The 20,092-nt window shown below is 35.7% G+C and overlaps 2 protein-coding genes across 2 annotated transcripts; both read right to left on the reverse strand.

Moving 5' to 3' along the window:
* Positions 1-6,987: 6,987 nt before the first annotated feature.
* Positions 6,988-13,599, reverse strand: LOC145614983 (uncharacterized). Its single transcript, XM_081670063.1, has 2 exons — positions 13,318-13,599; positions 6,988-10,552 (listed from the first exon to the last, which is right to left on the reverse strand). The coding sequence occupies exon 2, from the start codon at positions 10,407-10,409 to the stop codon at positions 7,338-7,340; it is 3,072 nt and encodes a 1,023-aa protein (XP_081526189.1). The 5' UTR covers positions 10,410-10,552; positions 13,318-13,599; the 3' UTR covers positions 6,988-7,337.
* Positions 13,600-15,981: 2,382 nt separating this feature from the next.
* On the reverse strand, positions 15,982-17,260 carry LOC145613991 (uncharacterized). The gene is made up of 3 exons (XM_081669007.1): positions 17,153-17,260; positions 16,084-16,598; positions 15,982-16,036 (listed from the first exon to the last, which is right to left on the reverse strand). Exons 1-3 carry the CDS (start codon positions 17,201-17,203, stop codon positions 15,982-15,984), a joined length of 621 nt encoding a protein of 206 aa, XP_081525133.1. The 5' UTR covers positions 17,204-17,260.
* Positions 17,261-20,092: the final 2,832 nt, after the last annotated feature.

Consider the following 20,092-nt stretch of genomic DNA (forward strand, 5'->3'; position numbering starts at 1 on the left):
AAGAAAGCTTTCCTTAAGTTGCAATTCGTTGTTAGTGGGTGGCTTGCAATAGCATCGTGGGCTTATAAATTCCATGGACAAGTCAAATTTCAAGGGAAGTAGCAGCAAGACTTTGTTAATGACATGATTTGATGTAAGGAAGACAACAATGGAATCCTAAAAAAAAGTCAGAGGAGAAAGGAATTAAATATAAGGAGGAAGAGGCCAGATCTATTCATTTAATTTGGATAGAACGTTTATTTGGAGAGAAAGTTTCCCACAAAAAAAAAGATATTATCCAAAACGCTGCTTTAAAAAGATAACAAAACCCTATTAACGGCAACATAACAGTAAGGTAACAATTAACTAACTATATAAACAACAATTATACAGTTTGTAACTTCCAAAAAGAGGGGCTACAACTACAAGCCTACAACTTGAAAAAGTCAATAGTAGAGGGTCACTCTATAGAATTTTCCTAATAAATATTATTCTCATGGTTTATCGGACCTGATAATTCGACTATAACATACTCCCTCAGTCCCTCTGTTTTTAAATACTTGCTCCACTTTCTTTTTTCGGTCGTTTTTAAGTACTTGCTCCATTTCCTTCTTTAGAAAGCTTTTACAATATTTAATTTATTTTTCTCACCTAGTGGACCCAACATAAATCAAATTTCATAATTTTATATTCTCTCCTCCAATTCTCTCCACTACTTTTGCTTTTTACTCTCCCCGTCCCATAATTATAGGCAAATAACTCTAAAAAGTACGGTTTTAAGGAGGATGGAAAAAGTAGAGAAATATTGTATGAAAAAGATAAAAAGTGAAGAATGTTGTATGAGAATAATAAAAAGTAGAGAATATTGTATGGAAAAGTTAAAAAGTAAATAATGATTTTTTGGGTATGTGTGTATTTTGTATGAAAAAGAGAAAGTAAGTAATGATTTTTTAGGTATGTGTGTAATTTGTATGGAAAAACTAAAAAGTAAGTGATGATTAGGTGTTATTTTTAGTACTACCTCCGTCCCCAAAACTTTGACCCTTTTGGCCTAATTTTAGTCTCAAAATGATTGATCCATTTGCATTAAAATACCCACCAATTTACAACAATATTTGTGCAAAAATTAGTTTTCTCATATACTCCCTCCGTCCCTAAATTACATTCCTCCTTTCTATTTTTGGTATTTCAAAATTACATTCCTCAATTCTATTTTTGGTAAGTTTTTTTAGTAAATCAACTCTCTTTTTCTGTAACACCCCAATAATTCTCCCTTTTCCAAATCACTTAATTTAAATAAAATAGTGGAGAACCATTGGCATGTTACCGCCACGTGTTAAAACGTTAAGGCTTTATCAAAGTATCGCAGCGGAAAGACAAACTTAAGTCTTTAAAATAACATAGTTTAGAAAACGAATAAGTCAAAGCTTACAAATTGGAACCATATAAGGCCCTTATTTAAAACCATACCAATAATCAAAGTCCAAAACATAAATGAAATAGCAAAGCATAAATAAGTTCAACACAAGAATCGAATACTCTCAATCACACCAATCCCTTGACAATGCGTTTGTCAAATCCCTGAACTTCACATCATCAAGCAACCTATGCATACTGCTCCCCAATAATACAAGTGTAATAATTGGATCATCACAGGGTCATTGAAAGGCGAAGGCCATGACCAAAGAAAGACACACAAAAGCACGCAATCAGCAAAGCTGAGTACATACAAGCTACAACGGACAAAACCTAACATGCTCAACTAATTAAAGTAGATAAACATACAATGTGAATTCAATAATCAAGACTCCACACTTAAACAATTCAATTGACTCAACATACTTATGAACTAATTCCAAACACTTGACTCTTTATATATAATTTAATTAATTTAATTTATTTAGTTTGGAGTAAGCAATAGACCAGGCTGTCCAATCCACCAAATCATTTTGGTCCCAAATGACCATTTGAAATAAAAGTTTAGCGCGATGCAAGAATGGGCGCGACTCCATTCTCACAAAGTTAGTCTAGGACCCCATCTAACTTTCATTATAAAATAAAATGTAAATACCAAAAGAGAAGAGGACATGTTGATCAAACAAGACTCGAAAAGCCACGGGCTACCACCGTGTACCCCAACCCATAATTGTCAATACTCTAGAAGTGCACGCTTTCCAGAGTTTTATTGCTCATCCATGTTTCACTTTACGTGATTACAATTTTAATTAATAGCCGACTCAATCAAGAAGACCATACATAACAATCATACATCAATTCATTTTTAATCTTATTTAGGACAATGGTGATCACAACGCAAATCGACCTTTAATTCCATTAAACTTCCAAATTATCCAAAATTGTTGAACATAGTCAACCCACCTAGCCATTTCGGCTTAATAAACCACCTTTACTCAACATACTAACAAGTCATGATTGAGTAATAAATAAATAAATAATAACATTATGAAATAATTAATAAATTCATTCCACTTGAACCATTCAATTCCAATCCTTTAATAATCCAAATATGGTTAACAAACCAATCCAATAAAATATGTTTGTATCAACATTCCATACAAACAATTAATCCAATATAATTCAACACACTTGCATTCATAATTCCATACAAGAATAATTAATTCACCAAAATATGCCTCATAACATAAATACATGAATTAATTAAATATATAACCAAACAATTTCCATCCAAGTGTTCTCTAATCATGAAACTAAGTTCTTTCCTTTTGGTACCTAAACATGATACTACTTACAACGAAGTAGACATGTACGTACCTCTTATAAACAATCCTTTGCGCCACTTTTAATTAATTAAAAGTCTCCTAGAAAAAATCACTTCCTAAAAACAACAACCAATAATCACAAATTAATACTTACAAAAATTTCCAGCAATATAATTTACATTAAAAGTCCTTAAAACTTCATTAAAAACATGTTTTTATGGTTAATTAATCATTAGAAATTGACTAGGAACAAAAGCCCCAAATTAATTAGTCATTAGAACCCTAAAATCCCAATTTGATTAAATTGAAACCCTAGGTTTATAAATTATAAAATCTGAAAATTATAACATAAACAAAATCTGAAATTTATAAGTTTAAGCTATCAAAAACATGATTTTAATACTAAAAATATAATCTTTACACTAAGAAATCAAAACCCAAAACTAATTATATGAAGATTAAACAAAAATAAGAAAATAAAGGAGGAGGAAAGGGGGCAGCGAGGTGGGCCACGGCTAGGCCCACGGTGGGTCGCCGGCGGCGGCGAAGGGCGGCAGTCCGGCCAGCAGCATGCGGCAGTTGGAGGTGGGTGTGAGTGAGGAATTCCTCACGTAGGAGAGGAGGAAAAAAGAAAGAAAGAAAAGAAAGAAAAAAAAAGAGAAAAAGAAAAAGGAAAGGAAAAGAAAAATAAAAATAAAAGAAATAAAATAAAGGAGAAAGAAAATTAGACTAATCTTTTGTGTGGGGAAAAAATTTGGGGATGTATGGGGTATTTATAGGAGAGAGAGTGGTGTAGAGTTAGTTTTAAGATTGGGCCTTATAAAAAAAATAATGGGCCAATTAGATAATGAAATGGGCTAGCTTTGTTTAATATGTATGGCATAAATTGTAGAATGGACAATTAAAAATCATTTTAGAACAAAATCAATTATCAACCCAAAAATAATTTGGAACTTTAAAACTTAAATCCCGGAAAAACACACATAAATATTATAAATAAAATAAAAATTCATTTATAATATTTTTATAAATACGGGGTATTACATTTTCTGTTTTATATTTAATGCTTTCTCACTCATGCTTACCTAGCTAATCTCACTCATAATCATTGTGCAAAATTACAATGAATATGATTGGTTAAAAATTTTCAATTAGGAGCATGTGATTGGTCCTTTTTTTTTTGCAAAGGATTGATGACATGTCATGAGTAATAACTAATCTATCTTTGTACCTCCCATTGCATTATCTAATTATTGTTATTTGTCTTATTCTTCCCTTCTTAATTCTCGTGTAAATTTCCAAAGAGGAATGTAATTTAGGGACGGAGGGAGTAAAATTTTGTTTTTTCATGTATTTTTAATACTTTATCTCTCTACTTTTTTACAAATCCCATGTAAAATTATATATCCAATATATTTTTAAGAAAAATGTTATACATAGCCCTTAGGGCTACATATAAGCATTAAAATGCACTAGAAAACTGTGTAAAGTTAGAAAATCATGAAAATATAAACACAAATTACACTGATTTACGCGTGTTTTTGTCATGAATTCATAATTTACACCATTTTCAAGAGTTTATTAAATGCTTATATATACATATAACATTCCCCTTCTTTTTATTTAAGTTTCTTAATAACCGTCAAATCAACCCAAATGGGTCGAATTTTTGGGGACGGAGGGAGTAATAGGAGGAACATTTTGGGACACCCAAAATAGTATATTTGTCTGTAATTATGGGACGGAGGGAGACAATTTTTTATTTTTCCACCTATCCCACTATCTCCATATTTTATTACTTCCTCCAATTTCTCCTAAAACTCCGCGCATGGAGAAATGGAGCAAATATTTTAAAATGGAGGGAATAACATAAAATGAGGAATTTTTTTTTCTTGGTGAAGGTTCCAACTCATTTTATGTCGATTTCTTGTTTACTTTTGTACTTTTTTTTTTTTCCTACTATCAATTTGTGTTTATGCAATTCAATTTCAAGGTTTTTTCCCCATATTTTTATATGAAGTAATGATATTTGCTTCAAATTATCAGGATTTCTTATAGCTACATATATAGAAATGGTCTTCTCCATCATTTGTTGTTACTCATGATTTTGCATGATGGACAAGGCCACTTCTCCATCATGTAAAAAATATGTTACATTTCTGGTGCTTCAAATTATCAGGATTGCTTATAGCTACATATGTAGAAATGGTCTTCTCCGTCATTTGTTGTTACTCATGATTTTGCATGATGGACAAGGCCACTTCTCAATCGTGTAAAAAATATGTTACATTTCTGGTACTATATGATTTACATGTCTTGTTGCATTCCTGATACTACATGATTTTATGTTTCTTTCCTAAGCCCCACTACATAGAATGATGACAAATGCCGTTTTTTGTTGTGATGCTCAACTTGGCACTCACCCAAAATAATTCCACTTAAATTTCCATTACCCGATAAATGCCCCATGTTTGCCGAGGGAAGTACTAATGAATATATGATATCGAGTATGCATTTACAAATGCTTATCATCATATATTTTTAAAATAATAAAAGTAAACGGAAGAGAGAGGTAGGTGGTGTAGAACCCACTTACTTTCTATCAGACTTTCATTCACGTGTAAAGAGATAGAATAAGTGATGAGGACCACACTCTAATTGTATCATTGGGATTTGAGAGCTTATAGAATACTATTGATTTTTTTTAGTACTAATGAGAATGTATTTAGTACCACTACAAGTCTACGACCAAATATAGTACCATTAAAATGTTCAATGGTACAACTCTAAATTCATTTGCGAAATCCCAAATTCCCAATAATACCCCAGATATGCATTTGTTAGAATGTCATTTAGAATGTCATCTTTGTTTATTGTCACCCAACATTGCCTCCCAAAGTTCCAATATTTCAGCTTCAATCTACTTAGTATTATTTGTGGTTTACAAGTTCTTTTTTTACACTTAAGTATCGAGCATTTCCCCTTTTTAATTCAAAGATTTAGATACAAAAAAAAAAAAAAATTGTTTATTGCTTTATCTCCATTCTACATTGATTTGCATACTTTTCAATAAAAGTACACATTAGTGTACCACAATACAAAGAAATTGCGACTCTGTAATGCCTAAGCTTTCTTAGCTCCCGTGAAAATTCACAATAAGGCCCCGCCTGGATTGAGGGAAATGGGGTGTAAAAATTAAAGGGAAATTAATTATGGGCTTTCACCATTTGCCTGGATTGAGTTTAATATATTGGGCCTGAAAAAAACTACCTTCAAATGAGGGTAATATATTACCCAGGCCCCCCTAGACTCCTAGAGTAACAATTACCCAATAAAAAAATGTTGTCTAATCTAGTCTCTCTATTCTTCCCAGATTCTCTTTCTTCTTCCTTAATTGCAATCTAAGTTCGAATTTACTTTTAGATCTGGTATGATTTATGATAATTTATTTCTTCTATAATTTGTGAACTTCAATTTTCATTATTATATATTTACTGCAATTTTAATGTTAGTTTACGGTTATAAAAAACAATATTCACTTTTTTCAAAATCAAATTTTTTTGATTCTTTTTTATTGCAATTTTTACCTTTCGTTATCTTCATTTTTTTTTCCAATTTTGAATTTCAACTTTTTTTTTTTTTGTTCATGCCCCCCGATCGATTAATGCTCTCTCTCTCTCTCTCTCTCTCTTTGACGAGAATTTTTCAGATTTTTATGTAGTGTATATTCAATCATCTAAGTTTTCAAAAAGTATTTTTATGTGATTTGTTGATAAATGGGTGAAAATAAAAATTTTTGGATGTTTGCCTTGTCTGTGTTTAATAATTTGGGATATATTTCTTGTTTGGTAATTAGATTTAGCTTTCAAGATTTTATTGGGACTAATCACATTTACTAATTTTTAAGAAAAGGAATAATTGTGAAATTAGGAATAATACCGAACACAAGAATAAACTTCTCTAGTGCCAAACCTGTTGTAAACTAGTCCCTTTTTATCCATTTACCCCTCAACTATTCCCTTAAATTCAAGCGGGGCCTAGGAAAAACTTTATACTACGGAGGGAGTAGATCATTAGGATTGTAATCAAGAACTAGGGCAAATTGGGAAATTAGAGTATATGAAGTATTCAATAATAAATAGTTAAATACAGTACAAGCTTGATATAAACAATTTAATATAAGTTGATAATCAAGTGATTCTATGTAAATTAATGTAACTATAGTTGACGTCAATCTTAAAGACATAATTCTTACACAAGACAAAAATGTAAAAGGAACAAATCTTTTGATTTCTATGTATGGGTGAGACATTACAGCTAAATGTACCAAATGTTTCTATTCTTGCAATGGCCTTATATGAAACAATTAAAGTAAAAAAAAGGGAAAAATATGGAAAGTAAAAATAAATCAATCAACCTAATTCGGTAATTCCTCTCCTCTAGCTGTTGACCCCATGAATCACTATCAAGCCCAATCGTCTCCGGACTTTATTCAGTATTTTAAAGCTAAATCCCAACCCTCCTACTCTCTCAGGCTGATGTTATGCATCAGTAAAGCTTTCTTCAGTTGTTAGGCCAAAAACCAAAGACAGAGACCCTGAACAAGCGACAATCTTTCTACAAATGTGGCGGTTGTTGATGTTTGTAGTTAGTGGGATAAAGCTCCCATCCGCTATCAGGCTCCTTTCGTTTTCCACCACTGTTCCCAGAACCCATTGGTCTGAAATTCTCTCTCAGCTGCTCTTCTGACGGCCTACTCTGGACATGGGGGAAGAAGAGTGGCCTAAAAAATGAAGAATCAGGGTTTCCAGCTTCAACAGCATTACCAAACCCAGAGTTCAAATCAAAACTAGGGCGCAAAGGACTAGCATGGGTAGGACCAGGAGTCGCACTCATCATGTTCATGACCAACGGTGACTGGCAGTAGGTAGATGGAACATTTGAAGCAGAGCCCATCATTTGAGGTAGAAAAGGGGCTCCCCTTGAATCAAAAACATATGGAATTGGGCCACCAGGTCTGTAAATCTGTGCTGATGCGAGAGAAACAGCAGAGCCCATGGCAAGCCCATTATACCCATAGACAGACTGTGGATAAGGAACTGCAGGTCCCAACCCCATCAACGGTCCTCCTCTTAACAAGCTAGCATCCATAACAGGCTCCGGTGCCCTTCCATTCAGAAAAGGCAATGGAGTTTGAGGAGGAAATGCATTCCTCTTGACCTTTGTTCCCATAATCGAAATAACTGTGTCATCCGGTGGTCCCATACATGGGTTGACCTTACGAGAAGACTCGCCAAGAATGACAGGTTGGTCCGACGAATCATTGCAATTGAAAATGTTGTCATTTAAGTCAAAGTTCCTCATTGAAGGCTGCATACATGATGAAGAGGAAGCAGGCGATGGACTTCGCTGGCAGACTTGAGGTTGAAATACAAGTCCACCCATTTTCCAATCGCATGCTGGAAGACCCCCATCATCCTCTGTTTGGTTGAGGTCCAATTTGAGCCTCTGAGATCTTTTGGGACTTAATTCAACTGACGATTCACCTGAAGGCAGGCTAGGTAATAACTGTTTTGGTTTACCCAGCACTGGATTAACAATTTTATCATCTCCGCGTTCAGCAACATTCAAATCAAAATCAAGAAAATCTTGCCTCTGCCTTGAACCGCTGCTAGTGCCCCCACCAGAGAGAGCCTTGTCACTATCAGAGGCCCGACGAGGAGATGCTGGTCGAAATGCACTTGTTGCTGCAGATCCTTTCCAGCCAAGACTTCCCTCAAATTGAAGAGGGCCTGCTCGCATTCCAGAAGCAACAACAGCTCTGGATGCAGAAACAACTGATACAGGGTTTGAGCTTGTATCGAGCTGATGATCAGCATCCTCAGACGAGAATTCCTGATTGAGATCAAATTCCCAGATGTTTTTCTCTGCAATGCTCTCGGGTTCCCGTGCAACATCAGTCACTAAGGAGGACTCCACATCTTGAGTGTGGTTTGTAGGATTTGTCTCTACATTAGTCAAAGACATGACAGGAACCTTTCCAGAAGCATCAGGGGTGTTTTCTGTTGCTAATAACTGGTTCGCCGGGCCATCTATCTGCAAGTCTTGCTCTGCATTTATAGACTTCAGGCTATCCTGTGGGTTACCACCACCTCTTGATACTCTGTCAGAAGAAGAAGAGAAGGATGATGAAGAAGATGATGATGATGATGAAGAAGAAGAGGCAGAGCTACCAGATTGCTCATAAAAACCAACTACTTCTCTCTCTACTTCTTTGGCAACAAGCCGAGCAACTTCTAGAGCATCAACAGTGCCATTCTCAAGGTCCATATTTTGTGTCTGCCTAATGATATCAGTAGTTTTGCTGTTTTTTGTTAATCTTGCAAATTCACAACTGCTGCCAAGATATCTCCTCTCACTTTGGCGATACCTTTTAAGCTCAGAATGGTCATCAAGATCATCCAGTCTGGAGAGAGTTGATGTTTGATTCTTGGATTCCTTCAACGCAGAACCATCACCTTGCTCCAAAGCATTTTGCTCACTATCATCCATCACATTGCTTGACTCCTCAACAGGCCTATCTGTATCGCATGAAGGCGTCACTTTCATCGGTGATTCATTTTTGACATCACATGCTCCAATATCAGATTTAACAACAGCTTCCTCAGCGGCCTTAGCATCATTTTCTGAAGATATATCTTTGCTATCAGAAACATCAAAGGCAGAAGTAACCTTCATATCACCAGATCTATCAGGCAACTCATTCTTACTTTCAAGCTTATGATCTTCACCCAGAGGTTCAGGCTTCAAAGCCTCAGAAATAAGCCCATCTTTGCTTTGTTTCGACAATGTAATGGATTCCGAACCCAATATTCCATCAGATGGGCATACTTCTTCCCTGACAAGATCACCATCGGTCAATTCTAGCTTGGCAGACATATCAGGGCATCCAGTGTTAGAAACTTCATGATTAGAAATCATCTGAAAATTATCCTTATCATTAGACAATTCAACTTTCCCCCCTTCAGCACCTTCAACCTTCTGATTGCCAGAAGATCTTGCTGGGGAGCCATTATTTGCAGTGAACTGAGGTTCAAGATCTTGATCAACTACCTTTGGATTATATTGAGTATCTACCTTTGGATCATTTTGATTATCTAACTTTGGATCATTTTGATTATCTAACTTCGGATCATTATAAACTGGGGCCTTCTCTACATCCATACTTTTGAGATCAACATCCTTAGATCTCCAACTATCAAAGAGAGCTCTTGCTTTATCTTGAACTCTAGGGCTTTTATAGTTGAAAAGACTTTTGACAGTAACACATATTCCTGATGAAGCCAACTTCTCATTGTCTACCTGAAGTTTCTCAACCGCTTGCAACAGTGCTGAGATAGCCTCTTCCACGAAGCAATCACTCGCTTCGTCAGGAAATGCTTGAGCGTCCTTTAGCCACCTATCAATAAACCAAAGCCCATTTAACTGGATGAAAAGATCAAGACATTCTTTGTTCTCTGTAGCTGCTATTGTGCCCGCAACAGCAGCCCACTGCCTTGTAGAATCACCAACACTCTTCACTGAAGAATCTTTTTTCTTCTGCATAGCAGTAATCAATTCCTCAACACGAGCAGGGGCTGTGAACCCATCTTTCATCTCAGTCAAGGTAAAGAAGTCTTCAAGTGTCATAATGCTCACATTCCACTTAAATGCTTCCAAACTTCATACAAATACCCTGATGATACTAGATTTATACTCATCATTCAAAGGGAGAGTGCCACCAAACAATTCTGCAGAGAAGTCCAGCTTCCCAACAATGTTGAATCAGTCACCTATATAGAATAAAAAAAAACAGGAAATTGTTGAGATTGAAAGAAAAGTACACAGATATTTGCATTAAAAGGAGCTTGCTCTACAAAGATCTCTTTCAGGGGCAGATACACCACACAACAAAGAGCTACTCACAGACTCTTGAGTCCCACTTAACTGCCTAGGTGACAAATTGACAACTGGAAACCCAGGAATTAATCATCTACGGAGTACATTCTGTTTTTCAAAGGAAAACAGCGGAGGCGGAGGCTAGTTAAGACTTAAAGTGCAAGGGTTAACAACTGAAGGTCTGAAAAAGGTGAGTTTAGACATATAATCACAATATCATGACGTGAATAAGGTCCAAACAGTAGCTACATACTCTACTGTCCCAATTAAGGCTAGAAGTGTTATAATGCTTTTAAGGACTTCAGGAAGCAGGACTTGATAAATCTGGTCATAAAAGCACATAAGTTACTCAATTATGCTAGCATGCTAACATGTATGTGCTTTAAAGACAGTTAGAAGTCCACGGATATATTGAATCGACAATGTAAGAGAAAGGATTGAGAAAAGACGGTAAAAAAAGTGCATACCAAAAAATTAAAAAAATAAAAAAAATAAAAAAATCTGCCACACGTACCAACAATACATGCAGAACGGTAACTAAATCTCAGTACAACAGTGCCAATAGTCGCCAAAATAAACCCTTAAAATATACATATGACAGGTGTAACCAATCAGTCGGTATGTTATATCTATAAAAAATTCTCGTAAAGCTATATTGTCACCAAAGGGAGAAATATTCACTCCCAATAAACAAGGTCATTAACAGAAAAAAAATATAAATAGTACTACCTCCTTCCCAAAAGATATCAAAATTTCTATGTTAGGCTTCCTCAAACCCAGACAGTATGTATTTTCAATAATATCAAGCATATAAACCACCTTTCCATATATTGCCTAAATGATTTCCACAAACCCAAACACCGAAGCAAAAGCCAAGTCTTTAAATTTGTTTTCCTAACTAAAATTTCTGGCCTAAGCACTGAAGCACTGTTTTTTGGGGCTCTTCAGAGTAGATCAAACTGAAAATCCAAGTTAAGACCGTGCAAGATATATAGTTGACCTTCCATCAATATCCTAATAATGCATAAACATAACTAGCTTACATTTTTAATACAAGCTCACTTGACTCTCATTATCATATCTTGACATTTGTTATAACTATTCCACCATTTCTGCTCTTTGCATATCAGAAAATCAACAGAGATTAAAAGTAAGGGTTCCAAATGCGGAGTGCCCATCAATACTGGTCCTATGCCAAACAACTACTAAATTAAGACTTGATGTCTTAAACCCCATCCCCATAAAAGACTCAGAAGCCAAATTTTAACACAAGGCCCATTAGTCTCGGAAACAACCATTTCAAAAGGTGAATAATCCATCATGAGGCCATAATATACAATCCTCACCATCGCATACATTGACCCAAGAAGCTCTATATATTGTACATATATGTAATTCGCTATTGACTTGAGCATAAAAAATGTCTACCAGGAAGCCACCTAAAGTTTGTGTTAGTTCCTTTGTTGAACATTATAACTAACAACTGAGGGTCATCAACTACAGTACAAAAATTTAGTTGGTTGCCACACAATCAGTCACGCACTCGCACCAGAATCGTTTCCTTTTGAGACAAATAAAATATCGATAGATAAAAAAGGAATATTAAGTTGAAACACATAACCGACTTGTCAGAAATCACCAGTTGTGCTGGTCCGACCAAGGAAAATAATCCCGAAAAAAGAGAGATTTGTGATGAATACCAGTTAAGGGTATTAGCTTCAGAAAACAAATGCTTATCCAAAAAAAGAGTCCTTTTCAGAAACTAAATCCTGAAAGGGGTATTAATATCCAGAACTCTATTAACTGAAACTAACACTAAACAGGAAAAGACAGCAGTTACAGCACGTGTTACGAGAAGGCTTTAATAAATTCTTGTTAACTGTAACATAAGGAAAACCAGTTACATCGAAGACAACGAGGCACTGTAATGCCAATCACAACAAGACTGATAGTTACAGTCACAAAAACATAACAAAGAAACCCTAGTGTAGAAGCAATGCAAACCATAATCACCGTTACAACTTACAAGGCAATCAAGAATACAGAAGCTATTCTACATGGATGAGCTGCAAAGATCAGGAACTTAACATCTATACTCACCATCAAATTAGTAACAAACGTTTCGAAATTTCCACCTAACAATGAAGTTCCATAAAACAAAAGCTAAACTGCCATAATGGCTAATCAAATGAACAGTGCCCACCACAAGTATGGCAGAAAATTCAATATCCCAGTTCAGAGCTACAGTACAAAGTGCACAAAACATACCCAAATCAACCTCTAAATGATCAAATTGCGCGACATTCCACACCCAAATCACCAATAACAAGTTCAGCGCAAATTCAAAACCCGAAAATCAAATAAAAGGTGATTGTATCTTTACAACAACCCTAAAATCAAATTCCTCGAGTTTGCTACAACAAATACCAATCAATATATATTAAATAAATAATCATACAACAATAACAACCCAGAAATTCACAACTCCATTAATACTACCCAGAAGCAAAAATAAATAAATTGCAACAAACATCAAACATATACTATAAAATAAAATTAAAAATCCAAAAATAAGAAACAAAGCAAAGATTAAAAGAGAATTATTGCAAAATCATGAAATAAACGCAATATAACATAAAAATTTAACAAAAATACTCACCGAAAACCCTAACTCTGGCTCAAAAAAATCCCCAAATCTCTTCTTCAACTATACGCTCCCGAAATCTAAAGCTGACACAACACTGAATTGAAAATTATTTGTATAAATCAATGAAAAAATACAAAAATAAAAAAAAAAGTGAGAATTTGAAGCAAAAATTTGCCTTCACTTTCTCTCTCCTCTGTGTGACCTTTTCGAACCAGAAGAGCAAACGTTACTTTCGTTTTTTCTTTTTCCTTTTTTTTTTTTTTTTGGTTTTGGGTTTTCGATTTTTATTGTTGTTTTTTTTTTTTTTTGAAGCAGTACTCCGTAAAAATACTTGACTTTGTTCTCTCGTAACAGCAAATTTTTTACTTTTTATTTATTTTTCTTTTTATTTTCGGGGAGAAACTGGGAGGATCATATGAGAGGCACGTGATGGAGAAGGTGACTGGGAATAGCCGGTAAAAAGGTTGTTTGGTCGTTGCTAAGTTGGTAGGAACTTTGTTTAGAAAAATGTTTTATTTTGTTTGGTTTTTCTCAGTTGACTATGAAAGATTCATGACAAACAAAATCGAACTGCTATTTGACGCCCGCAAATTACTCAAAACGCCCGCAAAATTACAACGAAATTACCACTCTACCCTTGAACCACTCTACCCTAAACCATTCTCTTCAACTCCCTTCAAACCAAAAAAACAAAAAACCACCACCACTTTCACCAACACCCAACCCCCTTACCACCACCACCACAAGCACCCAAAAACACCACCGGAGAACCGCCAAGATGCCGAGGACGAAGAACGTCGGACGGTCGAGGGAGGAAGACGGCGTGCCGGAGGAGCAGGTTCGGTTTTTTTTAACGCTTGACCGAATCGCCCAAAATAGGCGGTTTACCCATGGTCAAACCGCTCAAGATATCCGGTTTGACCATGGTCAAACCGCCCAGTGAAAACGGTTGACCGTGGCCAAACCGGATTCCCTGGGCGGTTTGACCGTGGTCGAAACGGATTTCATGGGCGTTTTGACCATGGTCAAACCGCCCAGGATATCCGGTTTGGCCACGGTCAACCGTTTTCACTGGGCGGTTTGACCATGGTCAAACCGGATATCTTGAGCACTGGAATTTAAATTATTAATTTTTTTGTAATTTAAATTTATACTAATAATATATTTGTTTATTAATTGTTTAGATTAATTTTAATATTTGTTTAGTAAAAAAAAAATATTTATTTGAAGTTCACGTTTTATGTATAATTTAAAAAAATATTAATAATATATATTTGTTTAATTTAAGTTCACGTTTTATGTATAAGAAATTAAATAATATGTTCGTATATGTTTAGCTTTATTAATTATATGTTTAGGAAAAAAATGATATTGTATATGTTTGTTTTTTTATATGTGTAGCTTTATTAAATTTATGTTTAGAAATAAAATAATGTATTTGTGTATTTGAATTTTAAAATAATTAGGTGTATGTTTAGATAATCAACTAGTATAGTTTTATATTTTACGTTGAGTTTAATTAATATATTTGGTAAATTTTAGTTTATATATTAATAGCATTATATTTAGGAAATTAGATAAAAAAAAGTAATTGCATTTATATTTCTATATATATTAAATTTATTGAATCGTATACCAATTACATTTATTAATTAAATGACAGCCACGAAACATGAGGAGGTTAAACATCGAGTTCACACATGTCGAAGGATCAGGTCCTCGACATACACGATCTCGAGGTGTTGATGCTTCTGTTAGGAGGGAGAGGGCAGCTTCTCGAGCGGCGGATGATGACATGTACGATTATGATCCTGATCATGACTACATGGAGGATGCCTCGACTTCCGCAGGAGGCGAGCACGAGGAGGCGCCATCAGGGGTTTTCGTCATGCAAGGTAGAGGAGGGAGGTTTGTGGCTTCTAGTAGTGCGAGTACGAGCACTGGCCGTACTCGTAGGTCTCGTGCTGCTCGAGACGCGGATACTACTTGGCTTGTTCAGGAGGCGATGCCGGGGGGTCCAGTTGATGGGAGTCTTATTCCCAGCTACGCGGCTCATATTGCGTCACGTATTTGGATCGGACAGGATCGTGAGCCGTTGAGGTGCCACAGTAGGATTCAGTGGTGCAAGTCGCTGCAGGAGTGGGAGACAGAGTTGAGTGCTGATTTACGTGAGCGCGTTAGTGTCACTGGACTACGACACTTGCCGTCTATCATGCATTCCCACATTGATTGGCCTCTGATCTCTGCGTTCGTTGAACGGTGGCAGCCGGATACGAACACTTTTCACCTCCCTTTTGGTGAGATGACCATCATGCTACACGACGTCGCTTACATTCTTGGGATCCCCGTTGACGGGGACTTGGTGGACATGGTCAGCGACAGTGCGTCTCTCCAGGCTGATTTTCAGGAGTTGCTGGGGTTGAGTAGGGATGAGCTGTTGGTGAAACCAAGAGCAGTTTGGGAAAACGGTGCTGTTGCGGTGACTACCATTTATGAGCGGTGCAAGTTGTTGGATCGGGTTCCCGACGTTCAGTTCATGGCTTTCTTTGTTACACTCTTCGGTATGTGGAATCCATCCCTATGACATGTGGATAAGTCCGCAACATATTCGCCATCTCTGGATGTGCCATAAAGGCATGGGTGACAACACGTGTGTCGGGGTCAGCAGCTACCCAACTAACGTATTTGTGCTCGTTGGCCAAGTGAAGAAACTGGTTTACGACATCTCTCCCTTCACTATCATCAACCCTTAAACGACTTCTGAAATTATAGATGTGCCTCATGTTAGGGCTCTCATTGGGATACGCATCTTTCACAGCTGCCATTATGTTACTAGGTTTTGCACATGCTGAACTCATTTGTCGAACCAATTGCTTCGCAGCCGGACTTAAACCACTCACTTGTCTATGACCCTCTCGATAAACCATCATAGGGTGGTTGTGCATGCCATGCAAACCAGATACAGGAATTATTTGCCACCCAAGATCATCTACCACACATGTGATCTTGATCCGAAAAGGACATTTGATACCCTTTCTTTTTGTGTTTTTTCGTACAGCATTCTCCATATCCCTGTCTTCGGCTGTATTTCTATGGGCACGATCGCACTTCAGATACTTGACCGGCCGACCATCTCGTTGTGTCTTATACGAAGACTTTGTAAGGAAAAAGCCGCAACCAATAGAGATGTTTTGAGCCCATTCAAAGGCCTCTTCAAAAGTTGGGAACATCGTTGACGTTATAAAGACTGCACTGTAGTCAACTCCATCACCCCCATAATCCGGCAATGACGCCTAAACAAAGAAATAACATGAAATTTAGCATAATAACCATGATAATAATGGAAATAAAAAACATAATAATCACAACAATGATCACAACTTAATTCTACTTATCATAAAAATAACAATAATAGTAGTAGAAATAATAACAATAATAATAGAAATAATAATAATAAAAATATTAGAAATAATAATAATAATAGTAATAATAATAATAGTAATAATAATAATAATAGAAATAATAATAATAATAATAATAATAATAATAATAATAGTAATTAAAGCAAAGAGTTTTTTAAAAAAAAAAATACAAAACCGCCCTAGAAAACCGGTTTGACCATGGTCAAAACGCCCAGGAAAAGCGGTTTGACCATGGTCAAAACGCCCAGAAAAAGCGGTTTGACCATGGTCAAAACGCCCAGAAAAAGCGGTTTGACCACGGTAAACCGGTTTTCCTAGGCGGTTTGACCATGGTCAAATCGCTTTTCCTGGGCGTTTTGACCATGGTCAAACCGGTTTTTTCGGGCGGTTTTGTACATTTTCGGCGAGAAAAATTAAAAATTTACCTCACCAAGTGGGTCCGGCGGGGTGGACACCCTGCTTTCCGCCTCCGACATGTAACCGGGTGGCGATAGTGGTGGTGCTGGTGGTGGTGGCGGTGGTGGTGGTGGTGGTGGTGGTGGTGATAGTGGTGTTGGGTGTTGGTGGTGCTGGCGGTGGTGTTGATGCTGGTAACCGTGGCGGTGTTCGGTGGTGGTAGAGTTTACTTTAGCTCGGTTTTGAGAGTTAGAGTTATGAAAGGGATGGAAGATAACAAATAGAGTTGAAGAGGGTAAGAAATAGAGTCAAGGTTAATATCGTAATTATTTTGTAATTTTGCGGGCGTTTTGAGTAATTTGTGGGCGTTAAATAACAACCCCCCAAACAAAATTGGAGATTTAAGTAAAAATAATGGACATATACGTACGTCATGTAAGAATCAAGAGAAAATAATGAAGATGTCAGGGAATGATAGGGTGGTAATCAAGTGAGTGGATTATGAGCTGAGGGGTGCTCAACTCGACTCGAAAACTTTTTACATGTATTCACCTCATGTTCGCTAAAATTTTGAGTCAATAAAACTTTCTCTATTTGTGCACGTTAAAGTTTCTAGTCGAGTTAAGTAGTTCACGATTTGGCTGATCTGCTCGTTTAGGTTTTGGTCATAGGCTGTTTTCTTTTTTTTTGTTCACTTTATATAGTTTTCTTTATTTATTTATTTGTTATGAAAGATTTACTTTTTCTTTTTTATTAACATAATTAACTCTTATTTTGTGTCAAATTATTTTAAACATGGTAACTTCGTTGTAAATTATATAATAATAAATTATATTATCGAGTTGCTCATGAACTTATCGAGTCGAGTTAAAGCTTGCTCAACTCGTGCTCGTTAACATCTCAAGTCGGGCCAAATTCGAATCGAGCCAACTAGAGCCGAGTTTTGACTGAGCTTTAATCGGGTCAAGTTTGAATTGCTCGCGAGCTGCTCAACTCGATTAGCACCCCTAGGGAATATTTGTTTAAAAAAAAAAGTAGAAGATGAATTTTGATATCAATTTCTTCTTATGATTTTCATTAGTATGCTATACATACCATTTATAGGGGAAATTATATCATTGAACATTCATACATGATATGACTCTAATTATATTTTACTGTTTATGGTATATTAGTCACCTAAGTAAGTACTATAAACTATTCTCAAATTGTCGTTAATTGAATGTTTACCTCATGTAAACACTAAATTAATTTGTCTCTTTAAAAATCTTTCAAAGAAAAACCCAAAAGGAAATAATCATTGCTATGAGAAGAAAATAGCAGTATAATCTTTCACCTAAGATATGCTTAATTTATGATCTCACTAAAGATCTTGTCCAGAAAAACTCAAATAGAATATAAACCTAATCGAAGGGAAAGTAGTGCAGTGCATATGATTACTTTCTCTAATTTTACCATATACCCCATATCTTGAAGATGATGCATTCAAATGTAATACACCAGCTCTTTAAATTTTTCTTCTCTAATTTTAACGTATACTCCATATCTTGAAGATGACGCATTCAAATTTTATACACCAGCTCTTTAAATTATTCTTCAATGGAAGTGACTTGGTAATAGGTTAGTGAGATAATCAATAAATGACTGAATTTGTGTCAATCTTTCCTTCCTTCTAGATATCACGTGTGTAGAAGAACATTGGTGTCAATCTCTCATTCCTTCTGGAAATCAAGTGTAGGATATCGAATCCGAAATGTAAAGAGCAGTCATAAAAGATTAATAAACCCTAACCAATATCACTCATTTACTCCTTCACTAGGCATTGCGCCCTTCGCATTAAATGTCACACTCTCACTCATATTCTCCTCTGTCTCTCTCGTATACATTCTCTCAGTTCACTCGTAACTTCAAGTTATTCAGTATTTGTTTCTCTCCCTTCTCGCTAGCTCTTCTATAATTTGATTTTTCCCTCTTCTCATTCTTCTATTAGGTTAGAATTTTCATCCACAAAAATAAGAAACAAGAGAGAGAAGTAGATCGAGAGGGTTTGAGGTGATGAATTGCCTTAAGAATTTTTTGGAACAACTTCCACGAAATTGTCTGTTGCCAAATTTTTTGCTGTTAAATCGTGGTAAAAATTGGTCATCTCGTCAGGGACACATAGGTCTTCAGATTCAACAGTTGGATTGTTCGTTTGATATCAGGTTTGTCTATAGTTGCAACTACACACATGACCTCCACGTTTTGGAGTTTGGAGGGTGTGTGGAGGTGTCGTGGTGGTGTGGTGGGTGATTTAATCTTTTTAATTTCGCTTTTAAAATTTTTATTCGTATTTGATGATAAAATTGTAGATAATCCAATAGATCTAAATTCGTTAAGATCTGTTTTTTGTTATAACTAAGAAATTCAAATTTCATACTTTATATACTTCCTCCGTTAATTGTTATTTGCAACAAAGGGGTATTATTTGTGAGATATAAAATATTCCTTTGTTGCAAATAACCATAAACGAAGGAAGTAGATTTTTTTGTAACATTGAGATTGTAAATGGTATATACTTTATTTTATTTTTAGATCGAGTGATTATTTCCCTTTATTGTTGAAATAAAACTAAATTCTCAAAGTACCATCCACGTAGGATTGGCCTTTGGTTCACCTTAAAATTACTAATATCATCAACGATTTTATATTAAAACGACTAACAATATTAGCGGTTTTGCATATTTTTAAAATAATGGGAAAAGACCTGGCTTGTTGTTTTTTATTGAGAAGAGGTCTCTTTGAACTTGTCAGTGTAATTGTTATCGCTCTTTTTCCTGCTTTTGGCTAAAACCTGTAATTTAACCAAGAAAGCAAAGAGACCAGTTATTAGTAAAATGCGGTTTTTTAAAGGGCTAATTGTAATAGCAGTTTTAGAAATACAATTGTTATGCCATTAACGATTTTAAGCTGAACCAAAAGAAAAAAGC

Source organism: Chenopodium album, chromosome 25, assembly GCF_948465745.1.
Source record: "Chenopodium album chromosome 25, dcCheAlbu1.1, whole genome shotgun sequence".
NCBI lineage: Eukaryota > Viridiplantae > Streptophyta > Magnoliopsida > Caryophyllales > Amaranthaceae > Chenopodium > Chenopodium album.